This window comes from Lepidochelys kempii, chromosome 4 (genome assembly GCF_965140285.1).
Source record: "Lepidochelys kempii isolate rLepKem1 chromosome 4, rLepKem1.hap1, whole genome shotgun sequence".
In the NCBI taxonomy this organism is placed as follows: domain Eukaryota; kingdom Metazoa; phylum Chordata; order Testudines; family Cheloniidae; genus Lepidochelys; species Lepidochelys kempii.
Window position 1 is genome coordinate 121,944,756 of NC_136383.1, and position 14,438 is coordinate 121,959,193.

Genomic DNA, 14,438 nt, shown 5'->3' on the forward strand with positions numbered 1-14,438 from the left:
TTTTTTCACATTATAGCCTGGACACTAACCTAAGAAAAACTTAGCATTTTGAAATCTCAAGGATCAAATTTGTCAGCAAATAAAAAAAGTAAAACAAGACCAAAAAACCTGAAAAAAAATCTTAAGTTTCTTTATAGCATTTTAGAAATAATTTTGCATTCATCATATAAAAACTCATTAGATATGATGTTATTTGCTTTACCAGATTATCAAGCATTCGCATAAGGGCTTCAAATTCCTGCTCTCCAATCTGCCATTTTGGATGGGATACAGTACCCTCAGCTGCTGGAGACTCAGGAGAACGAGATTTGGCTTTGTATTTTCCAGGGTCTAACAGCACTAAGTTGTCAGGCCCACCTGCACTGGCCAGGGTACGTACCTTAAAAATAATTAAACCACACTTTAATTTTTTTAACATAAACACTGGATAGTTATAGAAACAGTAGAAGGACTCTCTTCTATTTTGCAAATTCTAATCTTACATTTTAAAATTAAATAAATCATTATAACCTTGTAATAAGGAAAGTGTTTTAAGCAATGCGAAAAATTACATGTTGCAACACTCTTGCTTTAATGAAAAGTAGACTGATGATTTGGGAGAGATTTATGTAAGATCAGTAGTTCTAGTCTGCCAGTTGAACACAGTTGCTAAACTATCAGTGTAATTGCTCCTGCATAACAAAATCAATCCAGGAATTTTTATTTTATTAGTTTAGATTGAAATTGTCATTTTTTAATCATTCAACTATTATCTGTTTGAAGATTATGTATGATGTTGTTACAGATAGCAGATTCATTATATAATATATTAAGATTCTTACTTGAATCTCACAGGCAACTACTAGATTATGAATATAGTAGAAAGCCTCTTCAACGGTCTCCCCAACTGACACCAAGCCATGGTTTCTGAGAATAAGGACCTAAGAGAAATGGACATTGAAAGGAATATGAGCTGCTACAAGAAACCTACCTGCCAAGAACTAAACAAACATACCTCCCCTCCTTTCCATTTCCAAGTTAAAAAAAAAAAAAATCACTATTTTCTTTTAATATTGACCTATGTATGGAATAACTGACCTTGCTTTTAGGTCCCAAATTTTTCTGAATTAACACTTTTTCTTCATCGTCAACCAGAATACCATGGTAGTCATGATAGGCCACTTCTCCAAGACAGAGTGCTTCTGGTGAAATTGGCAAGAGACCACACTTCATTGCAGAAACCTGAGAAACATAACAGTAGATTTTGAGAGAGAAGTAAATAAAAACAAGAAGTCAGTCATTGCTGTACATTATATACACTAATGAGTGAAGTGGAGGGTGAAATGTCATTGTTAATATTTAAATACATCTGAGATATTTAAAAGCAGAAGAACTGAAGATTGGTCAGAAGACGAGACAGAAATGTGAAAAGATTTAGAAAATCAGCCTCTTATTCTTAATTCATACTCTCTTTTAAGTGAATATTTTAAAATACAAGATTATAAGTGACAAGTTTTCCTGCAGATTATTACACAAAACCATGGTTAAAAACCACCATTGTTAAAGCTTAAAATCCTCAGAATATGATCCAAAATTAGGAATTTACTCAATTTCAGTCTTGTTATCCACCTGAAAATAATTTTATTGCTGTTCTGAATCAATTTAATAAGAAAAATATCAAAATAAGAACTGCAGTAAAGCAATTTCCTGAATATTTGAAACTCAGTCATTGGGTTGGCTCCTAAAAAAGCTTCTGAGGTGGATTTGATAATGATTTATAACTAGTTGTTCTTGGAGATGGATAAAAACATGGGCATCCACAAAATCCACCGTTTGAGATCAATGGTGCTACTTGTGCTGTGAAACAGTTACAGATGTGCTACCAGAACAAAATGTAGATAGGATGCAAGTATTCTAATATATAGCATATACATGCAGAAAATATTACAAAGTGTGCCTTACTGGGCCACTGGAGGACGCTTTACCTCGTTATGACCCATGGACTGAAAAGGTTCTATTACAGTCTGAAATTTGCCATTTGCCTACTGTTACTTCTAAATGTTGATTCAAGATTTCATATTCATAGCACAGATAGTGTCAATTTTTACGTAGGGCCCAATTTTGTAAGCACTCACAAGGCAGGAATATTCACATGAATAGGCTCATTAACTATGTGACTTCAAATAGGACTCCTCACTAGAATACAGGTTTAAAGGGATCAAGCCCTTAAACTACCAAGTAAATATATGACTACTTGGCACCAGCTACACTTCTCTTAAAATCTATAGTAAGAGGAACTGCTTACCGCTGCCCCTGCTGGTGTATGGATATGAACGATGCATTTAACGTCAGGTCGAGCGGCATAAATTGCAGAGTGCAATGTAAAACCAGCTTGGTTTACTCCCAGGTTAGTGCTTCCACGATCAACTACATCTCCTTGAATATTGATTTTAACCTGACAATATAAGAAAACATTGTAATAAAAAATTTTATAAGTTATGGTTGTCCCAAATGTATTTAATTCAGCATCTTCCTACAGCAGTTTTAAAAATTATATTATTGTATTTTAACAATATCATACTACATATATGTTACATATAAATGTATATAAACCAATGTCATTAACAGCAACAATATTAAGCTTTAAGATCAATATATTGTAAACAGCTGTAGAATTGGTCCTCAGTAACACAAAACGAGCTTTCTATATCATTGCTTTTTTGTAAGAAATCAAATCCATCAACAAGCAATTGTATAACAAATTATTTTCCCCCTCTACATTGTTCAACTTTCACTCCCTTGATTCCTGTGATGACATTTCCACTAGTTCTTCACTGATCAGAGGGTCTTCCAGCCTAGACACGGCCTGAATTACTAATGTAAAAACACAAGCAAGGAGAAAAAGCCTTTTAGAAAACTAACACAAAACCTTTCAGTCCTCTTTTATATATCATAATGCAGCGAGAAAAAGAGTACAAGCTCACTTCTTCGCCTACTTCTTTTCGGGTCACCTTTTTTTAAGTTGCTTATAATAAGGTTCCCTTAACATTCAGCTCCTGGAATGTTATTCAGGCGCCACCTTTTCCTCATTGATTAATCCCAAATCTAGAAAGAAAGAAATCTGATCCTTTTTATACTTGATTGCTTCTTCCTTCCTGGCTGCAGACAAATATCTACAGGTTGTCAATAAATCTTGACACTATGTATAGAATACTTTACTTTGGTCTTTGATAGGCAACTAAAGTGGTCTTTGAAAGTCTGTAGACTCTTTATATGTAAATTGGACCATCATCAGTGTTTAATTTTGAGAACCTTAGATACTAGTTGATTAAGAAATGCACTTAAATTCTCGCCCTCTAGGCTTATTGAGATACCCCATAGCCACAGATTTGTACTGAATGCTTGGTTTTCTAGAAGTTCAGTATTCTAGGTAAGGTCTTGATTTTCTTTAATTGTTGCGGAAAATAATATATAGAGTTCAGCTATTTTCCCTCTTTTCTCCTTTATCCTGTTCTCAACCCATACTAACACCAATTTAGACAAAGCTATGCACTATTCCAAAGTAGTGACAGTGAGGACTAAGACATTTAGTTTGGGGATCTGAGGCCACTACAGGCATAAGTAATGAATTAGTCTTAGTGCTAAATTCTTTCAGCATTGCCATGGATAGTACCATGGCATTATGTCCATTTGAGGGGTGCTGCAGTTTGCACTGCTGAGTCACTGCTGGATCTTCCTCGAGCTTGATGAGAAGTAAACCAGTCTTGCATCACTGGGCTTTATTTATATATATTTTTAGAGAGATTTTTAGTTGCAGTGGAGGCTTCACAACACCACCCTCCCACAAGCAGTATCTGAAACTCACATTTGGCAAAAACAAATAACCTTTGACACAACTGTGCTAACTTGATTTTTGGGTTATCTGTCACCACAGTTCCATTGCCCTAGGTCTAGGCCTGTTATTATGCACTACTATTTACTTTTAACAAGATCTGGAAAAGAGAATATATTTGGTTAATCCAAATCTATTATCTTTCTATAATCCAAAATTAAAGGCAGCAAAGGAAATACGTAGCACTTCATGTCTTGAAATCACTGTAAAATCATTAAACTATAAATATATATAAACCTACAAAACAGGTACTGTAAGTACATGAAGAAACTGAGGAAGAGAGATTACAGAAATTGTCCAAGGTCACAGATGGAATTAATGTTGGAGAAAGGACTAGAACTCAGGAATTCCCCATGCTCAGTCTTGTGCAGCTTTTATACAATTAATACCCCAAATTAAAATTTAGGATAATATAGATGTATTTCAGTATATGAAAAAAACTAAGGACCAAGAGTTTATGCTCAAATTACAATCTGAAATTTTATGCCCATTAAAAAAAGAAGAATTTTACTTCCAAAATAGATACTGAAATCAGTCAAACTCTTAAAAAAAAAACACAACAAAACTGTTCTGGCCATGAGACTGCAGCAGAAAATAACTTAGTATTTTCTATAACATGTTTATCCAAGTTTAACATACATATATACGAGACAGAATTTAGATGTTTATATCCATGTTCTATTGGTATAGAAATAGAAATTAGCACTTACCAGACTGGATGCAGAAACCTCACTATAAAGAAGTCCAAAAGGTACAATCAAGAAGTGCTCCTGCTCAGAACTTACTCTGGCCTAAAAATACAACAAGAGTGAAAGCTAAATCTTTACAATAAAAAATTGTAATATTTTAAATTCAAGTTCTGTTTTGTAAGCCCTAGAAAGTATACCATACAATAAAATTACAAGAGAGTTGTTGAACACGGGAGATGTACATATTCCAGAAGCATAAACTAACAGTAATGCCATATCCACTATAATTGACATAATTTATTAAACCATAGTACACTTGGTAATAGACCATGTTTACTAAGGCCACAGGGAGGCCCAGGATACAGTCTCTCAGGCTGGTGGAAGACCAAGGTGTAAGTAAGACGCCAAGGGAGTGCTCAGATCCTACAATAATGAGGGACAGATAACCACCTGGATAGATGAGTGGTTTGCCAATACCCTACGGGAAACAGAATTTGGGAGAAGCAATATTGTCACCCATAGTGTTAGTGTCCTAGAAAAACCTCTGTTTGCCAGAGGGTATGTGGGATTATGAAGCAGAGGACTTGTGGAAATTTAAGCAACCCAGCTAAACAGTTTGAACATCTTGACACTGGGTGGGATGAACCCTTTAAGTGAATGCCTTTTGATGGTGTTGGGGAGGTTAGCATACCTCGGGGCTCTCCACCAACTATCCTTCTCTTTATGTAGCAATATTTGCCTCAAGGTTTAACACACAGATGATGGAGTTCATAACTCAAAATTAGTTTATAGTTTGTAAACTGTTTAGGGCAGGAACCATATCTTTGTTATGTTTTCAGAGTGCTGTGCACAAAGTAGCTAGGGCCTCTAGATGCTATTGCAATATTAGTAGTAAATATAACTTATACCATGCTGCAAAATAAACCATGGCGGCTAGTTAGACCCTAATAAAATTCATGAATTAAAAAAGGAATGTGGGTTAATGGTAGAAGAGGAGATAAGGAAAGAATTATCCATTTAGTTTCATAAAACTACTAATGGATCATTTAGATGGAGGTTTGAGGTTGTCTATGGGTCTTTGGAAAACCGTCCTATTTTGATCTCTGGTACAAGGGTGTGCACAGATAATCCAGTGCTTTTGCTGATCTGTGCAGTTAAGCTAGTAGCATATCTTAAAGCATGCTCTGATTTATTTTACAGCATGGTATAAGTTATAATTACTATTTATACTGCAATAGCATCTAAAGGCTGTAGCTACTTTGTGCACGGCACTCTAAAAACATAACATGGTAAGCCTTTCCATGGCTGCCTGCAAACCGAATTCTGTTGCCCAGCCGAGTGTGTGTGATGTCTCACACCAAACCGGCAGGCACTCAATATAAGAGGCAAAATGCGACCTTGTACCAAAAAGCACGTGCTATCTAACGTGAATCGCTTGATTCAGTGTGAAATAGTCTTCCCTTTGTTCTCTAAAATGTATCTTTTTAAAATACTACTCTCCCGTTTTTTCCCTCCCGCAGCTGCAAATGTTTCTACACTCCCCATATCATCTCCGTCCCAGAGGCTAGCGCAGATCAGAAGGCGAAAAAAAAGCACTTGCGATGACTTGTTCTCAGAGCTCATGCAGTCCTCTGGCACTGAAAGAGCTCAGCAGAATGCGTGGAGGCAAACAATGGCAGAGTCCAAGAAAGCGTTAAATGAACGCGATGAGAGGAGGGAGGAACATGCTGAAAGGAAGCAGAATGCAATGCTGAGGCTAATGGGGGAGCAAACTGACATGCTCAGGTGTCTGGTGGAGCTGCAGGAAAGGCAGCAGGAGCACAGACCGCCGCTGCAGTATAACTGCCTGCCCTCCTCCCCAAGTTCCATATCCTCCTCACCCAGACGCCCAAGAACATGGGGGCGGGGAGTGGGAGGAGGGCATGCTACGGGGACCCAGCCACTCCACCCCAGAGGATTGCCCAAGCAACAGAAGGCTGGCATTCAGTAAGTTTTGAACTGTAGTGTGGCCTTGTCCTTCCCTCCTCCACCACCCCACCCAGTGCTTCCCTCCTCACCCACCCCTCCCAGGCCACCTTGCGAGTTTTCCCCCTATTTGTGTGATAATTAATAAAGAATGCATGATTTTGAAACAATAATGACTTTATTGCTTCTGAAAGCGGTGATCAAAGGGGAAGTGGAGTCAACCAAGGGGGCGGGTTTTCATCAAGGAGAAACAAACAGAACTATCACACCGTAGTCATGAAACTGGTTTTCAAACCTTCTCTGATGCGCAGGGCATCCAGCTGTGCTTTTCTAATTGCCCTGGTGTCTGGCTGCACGTAATCGGCCGCCAGGCGATTTGCCTCAACCTCCCACCCCGCCATAAACGTCTCCCCCTTACTCTCACAGATATTGTGGAACACACAGCAAGCAGCAATAACAATGGGAATACTGGTTTTGCTGAGGTCTAACCGAGTCAGTAAACTGCGCCAGCGAGCTTTTAAAAGTCCAAATGCACATTCTACCACCATTCTGCACTTGCTTAGCCTATAGTTGAACTGCTCCTTACTACTATCCAGGGTGCCTGTGTATGGTTTCATGAGCCATGGCATTAAGGGGTAGGCTGGGTCCCCAAGGATAACTATAGGCATTTCAACATCCCCAATGGTAATTTTCTGGTCTGGGAAGTTCGTTCCTTCTTGCAGCTGTTCAAAAAGACCAGAGTTCCTGAAGAGCCGAGCATCATGCACCTTTCCTGGCCATCCCACGTTGATGTCATTGAAACGTCCCTTGTGATCCACCAGTGCTTGCAGCACCACTGAAAAGTACCCCTTGCGGTTTACGTACTGGCTGCCAACGTAGTCCGGTCCCAAAATAGGGATATGCGTTCTGTCTATCGCCCCACCACAGTTAGGAAAACCCATTGCAGCAAAGCCATCCACTATGATCTGCAAATTTCCCAGAGTCACTACCCTTGGTAGCAGCAGCTCAGTGATTGCACTGGCTACTTGGATCACAGCAGCCACCACAGTAGTTTTACCCACTCCAAATTGATTCCCGACTGACCAGTAGCTGTCTGGCATTGCAAGCTTCCAGAGGGCTATCACTACTCACTTCTCAACTGTAAGGGCGGCTCTCATCTGGGTATTCTCGCGCTTCAGGGCAGGGGAAAGCAAGTCACAAAGTTCCATGAAAGTGCCCTTACGCATGCGAAAGTTTCGCAGCCACTGGGAATCGTCCCAGACCTGCAACACTGTGCGGTCCCACCAGTCTGTGCTTGTTTCCCGGGCCCAGAACCGGCGTTCCACGGCATGAATCTGCCCCATTACCACCACGATGTCCAAATTGCCAGGGCCCATGCTTTGAGAGAAGTCTGTGTCCATGTCCTCATCACTATTGTGATCGCGCTGTCGTTGCCTCCTCGCCTGCTTTTGCAGGTTCTGCACATACTGCAGGATAATGCGTGAGGTGTTTACAATGCTCACTGCAGCAGCGGTGAGCTGAGTGGGCTCCATGCTTGCTGTGGTATGGCATAGAATCATCATAGAATCATAGAATATCAGGGTTGGAAGGGACCCCAGAAGGTCATCTAGTCCAACCCCCTGCTTGAAGCAGGACCAATTCCCAGTTAAATCATCCCAGCCAGGGCTTTGTCAAGCCTGACCTTAAAAACTTATAAGGAAGGGGATTCCACCACCTCCCTAGGTAACGCATTCCAGTGTTTCACCACCCTCTTAGTGAAAAAGTTTTTCCTAATATCCAATCTAAACCTCCCCCACTGCAACTTGAGAGCATTACTCCTCGTTCTGTCATCTGCTACCATTGAGAACAGTCTAGAGCCATCCTCTTTGGAACCCCCTTTCAGGTAGTTGAAAGCAGCTATCAAATCCCCCCTCATTCTTCTCTTCTGCAGGCTAAACAATCCCAGCTCCCTCAGCCTCTCCTCATAAGTCATGTGTTCTAGACCCCTAATCATTTTTGTTGCCCTTCGCTGGACTCTCTCCAATTTATCCACATCCTTCTTGTAGTGTGGGGCCCAAAACTGGACACAGTACTCCAGATGAGGCCTCACCAATGTCGAATAGAGGGGAACGATCACGTCCCTCGATCTGCTCGCTATGCCCCTACTTATACATCCCAAAATGCCATTGGCCTTCTTGGCAACAAGGGCACACTGCTGACTCATATCCAGCTTCTCGTCCACTGTCACCCCTAGGTCCTTTTCCGCAGAACTGCTGCCTAGCCATTCGGTCCCTAGTCTGTAGCGGTGCATTGGATTCTTCCATCCTAAGTGCAGGACCCTGCACTTATCCTTATTGAACCTCATCAGATTTCTTTTGGCCCAATCCTCCAATTTGTCTAGGTCCTTCTGTATCCTATCCCTCCCCTCCAGCGTATCTACCACTCCTCCCAGTTTAGTATCATCCGCAAATTTGCTGAGAGTGCAATCCACACCATCCTCCAGATCATTTATGAAGATATTGAACAAAACCGGCCCCAGGACCGACCCTTGGGGCACTCCACTTGATACCGGCTGCCAACTAGACATGGAGCCATTGATCACTACCCGTTGAGCCCGACAATCTAGCCAGCTTTCTACCCACCTTATAGTGCATTCATCCAGCCATACTTCCTTAACTTGCTGACAAGAATACTGTGGGAGATCGTGTTAAAAGCTTTGCTAAAGTCAAGAAACAATACATCCACTGCTTTCCCTTCATCCACAGAACCAGTAATCTCATCATAAAAGGCGATTAGATTAGTCAGGCATGACCTTCCCTTGGTGAATCCATGCTGGCTGTTCCTGATCACTTTCCTCTCATGCAAGTGCTTCAGGATTGATTCTTTGAGGACCTGCTCCATGATTTTTCCAGGGACTGAGGTGAGGCTGACTGCCTGTAGTTCCCAGGATCCTCCTTCTTCCCTTTTTTAAAGATGGGCACTACATTAGCCTTTTTCCAGTCATCCGGGACTTCCCCCGTTCGCCACGAGTTTTCAAAGATAATGGCCAATGGCTCTGCAATCACAGCCGCCAATTCCTTCAGCACTCTCGGATGCAACTCATCCGGCCCCATGGACTTGTGCACGTCTAGCTTTTCTAAATAGTCCCTAACCACCTCTATCTCCACAGCGGGCTGGCCATCTCTTCCCCATTTTGTGATGCCCAGCGCAGCAGTCTGGGAGCTGACCTTGTTAGTGAAAACAGAGGCAAAAAAATATTTTTTTTTTATCTGTATAAAATATCTGTAATATCTGTAGGAGAGTGGAGCTGCAGCAGAAGCGGTGGGTGACGACGGATGCCATGAGAATATATATTTATACAGAACAACAAGAAGACCTGCGAGGTGGATTCGTGGCACCAGGAGAGCAGAGCTGCAGCGGAAGCTGTGGATGACGACGGCTAGCAGTCCTGCTGAACTATCTGCTGACAGCAGTATGGCGTCTGCACGGAAAAAAGGCGCAAAATGATTGTCTGCCATTGCTTTCACGGAAGAAGAGGCGACTGACGACATGTACCCAAAACCACCCACGACAATGTTTTTGCCCCATCAAGCATTGGGAGCTCAACCCAGAATTCCAATGGGCAGCGGAGACTGCGGGAACCGTGGGATAGCTTTTCACAGTGCAACGCTCCGAAAGTCGACGCTAGCCACTGTACTGTGGACGCACTCCGCCGACTTAATGCGCTTAGTGGGGACACACACAATCAAGTGTATAAAATCACTTCCTAAAAATTGACTTCTATAAATGTGACCTAATTTCGTAGTGTAGACACATCCTGAGACTCACGAGCTGCAAGTGGCTCTTTAATGTGTCTCTTTGCAGCACATGATACTAAAACACTGTGTGATTTAATTATTAACCAATCAGGATGCTTTTACTATGTTATTAACCAACTGTAGTTGATAAAATAATAATATTTGATCAGTCATTTTGCTCTGAGAATACTACTTACACACACACACAGAAAATGAAACAATGAATTCACACTACTGTGGCTCTTTTGGGTAATGGTGATCACTAGTTTGGCTCTTGAACCACTGAGGTCTGGATATCACTGGTGTATAACATTAAATTAGAGCTGTCAAGCGACTGAAAAAAATTGTGATTAATCACACGATTAAAAAAAATTAATCATGATCAATTGCGCTGTTATACAATAATAGAATACCATTTATTTAAATATTTTTGGGGGTGTTCTACATTTTCAAATATACTGATTTCAATTATAACAGAATACAAAGTGCTTACTTTATATTTATTTTTTATTACAAATATTTGCACTGTAAATAACAAAAGATATAGTATTTTTCAATCCACCTAATACAAGTACTATAGTGCAATCTCTATCATGAAAGTTGAACTTACAAATGTAGAATAATGTACAAAAAATAACTGCATTCAAAAATAAAACAATGTAAAACTTTAGAGCCTACAAGTCCACCCTGTCCTATTTCTTGTTTAGCCAATTGCTCAGATAAACAAGTTTGTTTACATTTGCAGGAGACAATGCTGCCCGCTTCTCGTTCACAATGTCACCTGAAAGTGAGAACACGTGTTCTCATGGCACTGTTGTAGCCAGCGTTGCAAGATATTGACATCCCAGATATGCTAAAGATTCATGTGTCCCTTCATGCTTCAACCACCATTCCAGAGGACATCCGTCCATGTTGATGACGGGTGCTGCTCGATAACAATCCAAAGTAGTGCAGACTGATGCATGTTCATTTTCATCATCTGAGTCAGATGACACCAGCAGAAGGCTGATTTTCTTTTTTGGTGGTTTGTGTTCTGCAGTTTCTGCATCAGAGTGTTGCTCTTAAGACTTCTGAAAGCATGATCCACACCTCATCCCTCTCAGATTTTGGAAGGCACTTGAGACTCTTAACCCTTGAGTATGGGCTTTAGCTATCTTTAGAAATCTCACATTGCACCAGGAGAGCACTTCTTTGCGTTTTGCCAAATCTGCAGCTAAAGTGCTCTTAAAATGAACAACATGTGCTGAGTCACCATCCAAGACTATTATAACATGAAATATATGGCAGAATGTGGCTAAAATAGAGCCAGAGACATACAATTCTCCCCCAAGGAGTTCAGTCACAAATTTAAATAACGCATTATTTTTTTAATGAGTGTCATCAGCATGGAAGCCTGTCCTCTAGAATGGTGGCCAAAGCATGAAGTGGCATATGAATGTTTAACAGATCTGGCATGTAAATACCTTGCAATGCTGGCTACAAAAGTCCCATGCAAATGCCTGTTCTCACTTTCTGGTGATGTTGTAAATAAGAAGTGGGCAGCATCATCTCCCGCAAATATAAACAAACTTGCTTGTATTAGCAATTGGCTAAATGAGACGCAGGACTGAGTGGATCTGTAGGCTCTAAAGTTTTGCATTGTTTTGTTTCTGAGTGCAGTTATATGACCAAAAAAAAAAAAAAAAAAATCTACATTTGTACGTTACACTTTCATGATAAAGAGATTGCACTACAGTACATGAGGTGAATTGAAAATACTGTTTCTTTGTTTATTATTTTTACAGTGCAAATATTTGTAATAAAAATATAAAGTGAACAGTGTACACTTTGTATTCTGTGTTATAATTGAAATTAATATATTTGAAAATGTAGAAAAACATCCGAAAATATTTAATAAATTTTAATTGGTATTCTATTGTTTAACAACGCAATTAAAACTGCGATTAATTGCGATTAATTTTTTAAACCACCATTAATTTTTTGAATTAATCGCAATTAATCGACAGCTCTACATTAGATGGAACGTTTTTTATGTGATTCCCAAAGTCAGGAAATATCATTTCCAGAGATCAATTGTCTATAAATGCCAAACTAAAATCCAATGCAGCCAACAATTCAGTTTTTAGATTCCTAACAGTTATTTGAAGATGCAGTTCCTCTCTGGCTGGGCTTTTTACACTGTATCATTCTTGGTAGTCATCTTAATTCTTAGATGGAAATATAGGATTTATTTAAAGTCCTCTCTCTTTTAGAAGATTCCCCGGGTGGGAACAGCAGTCACAATCTTACATCCGTACAGCTGAGAATAAGGCAAACAGTATAATGCAGGGCATTCAATCTGAAACTGCGGACAATACTGAGCAGTCACAATCCCACTTCTTTTTACACGGACAGGGCTTCCTACAAAAAAGGATGAACTAAAACTAAAAGTTGCTTATTTTGTTTTAATTATTTAGTTCCCCATTACCCTCAAGTGTATTTCTCCATTAATGAACCATGTATGTATATAAAGTTGACTAATTTTTAATACTGCAAAATGGGTTTTACATTTTAAACTAGCAAATAAATTGATCAATGCATTGTTACATTACATACGGGATTCTTCTGGGGAAAAGGGGTATTGGAGGGCTAGATTTCATGCTACTTTTAGCCTTTAGAAAAAGAAAGGAAAAAAAACAAAAACAAATCAGATCCAAAGTCCATTTACTTCAATGGGGACTGAATCCAGTGCCAAAAGTATCACCTGTTATACAATTACCATTCCCAGATTCCTCCCCAAAAAGGATAACAGAATCCAGAAAGTATTCTTTTCTTTTTTCTAATCCCAATGGTCCAAGACTGATGGAGATCTCTTCACATTTTAGGATATAATTTTACCTCACCTCCATCTCCTCTAATTTAAAGTCTCTACTTCACAGATGTCATTGCTCAAGTACAGCTCCTTTTATAAAAGATACTTACACCACTCTGTAAAACAGCCACCACAGGGTGATTTAAGACTTGCTATTAGCTTAACCTCTACTGACCCAGACATATAAGGAGAGCTATTGTTTTCAAAACTCAAGCAATCCCACTTGACTCTGTACCATGTTGTTATCTCATTAATTTAATTGTTGCTCAATCATTAATGTTTATCCTTCTGCAGGCATTCCAAATCAAACATTCCAGTGTGGACCTGTTCATGTAAGGTCAAGGGAATTCATGCACTTCACACATCCAGTATCAGCAAGACCAGCTGTTAAATTTAATGCAAATACAATATAAAGTCTTCAATTTATAGTATTTGTTTAATTAGTGTAAAGTTTTTAAGTGGAAAAAACTGTATAACTTTTAAAGCAAATATGCAAGGCAAATACATCCAGTAACACAAAGACCCATAAAGTTAATAAGGCACTTCATCAAAAAGGCAGGTGAGAAATAAAAAGAGTGTCAACCCCAACCACCTTTGTGCCTATTTGCATAACTGCCCTAATAATGATACAATGACCACAAAAAACTAACAGCTATTTGGAGGTCATTTTCAACATAGTAGATAGATTTTTCAAGACGACGACACTTCCTCCAATGGATAACAAGTAAAGGGTGAACCATATTATGTGGTTACACAACAAACCAATAGAGTAAGGAGTCCTTTACATGGAACCTTTTATGTTCTGCTGATAAGTCAAACTTTTAAGGCTGTCTACAGATCACTATTTACGATGCTCTATTTTGTATGAGTGGTACAAATATTAGTCTGCATGTTCTCACCATTTAAGTTTGCCTGTTCCCCCTACTATTAGCCATAAATAATCTACGTATATAGAATTCTGCAATCCAGGAAAAGAAACGAAGGTAGTGAGAAAAATGGAATTTTAGGAGACGTTCCTGATTGGCAAGACAAAGATCTGATCCTGCATGTCACAGACAAGTGAAAGTTATTGTGAGAACAAAAATTCCTTCATCTCTCTCTATCTTAGCAATGTTTCAGAGTACCAGCCGTGTTAGTCTGTATCACCAAAAAGAAAAGGAGGACTTGTGGAACCTTAGACACAAACAAATTTATTTGAGCATAAGCTTTCATCTTAACAATGTCACTTGAGTACAATGAACAGTTTTCAGAAGTATAACCTGAAAGAGGGGGACAGAAACTGCTCT

General features: G+C 39.6%; 1 protein-coding gene across 17 annotated transcripts in view; it reads right to left on the reverse strand.

The window, feature by feature from the left end:
• Positions 1–14,438, reverse strand: part of ADD1 (adducin 1) — a 136,130-nt gene that overhangs the window by 44,768 nt on the left and 76,924 nt on the right. For all 17 annotated transcript variants that reach the window (XM_073342670.1, XM_073342678.1, XM_073342669.1 and 14 more), the window contains exons 5-9: positions 4,582–4,662; positions 2,285–2,434; positions 1,078–1,221; positions 822–920; positions 203–379 (exon numbers count right to left, since the gene is read on the reverse strand). In XM_073342670.1, the coding sequence (XP_073198771.1) occupies positions 203–379; positions 822–920; positions 1,078–1,221; positions 2,285–2,434; positions 4,582–4,662 (651 nt within the window). The remainder of the gene's footprint in view (positions 1–202; positions 380–821; positions 921–1,077; positions 1,222–2,284; positions 2,435–4,581; positions 4,663–14,438) is intronic.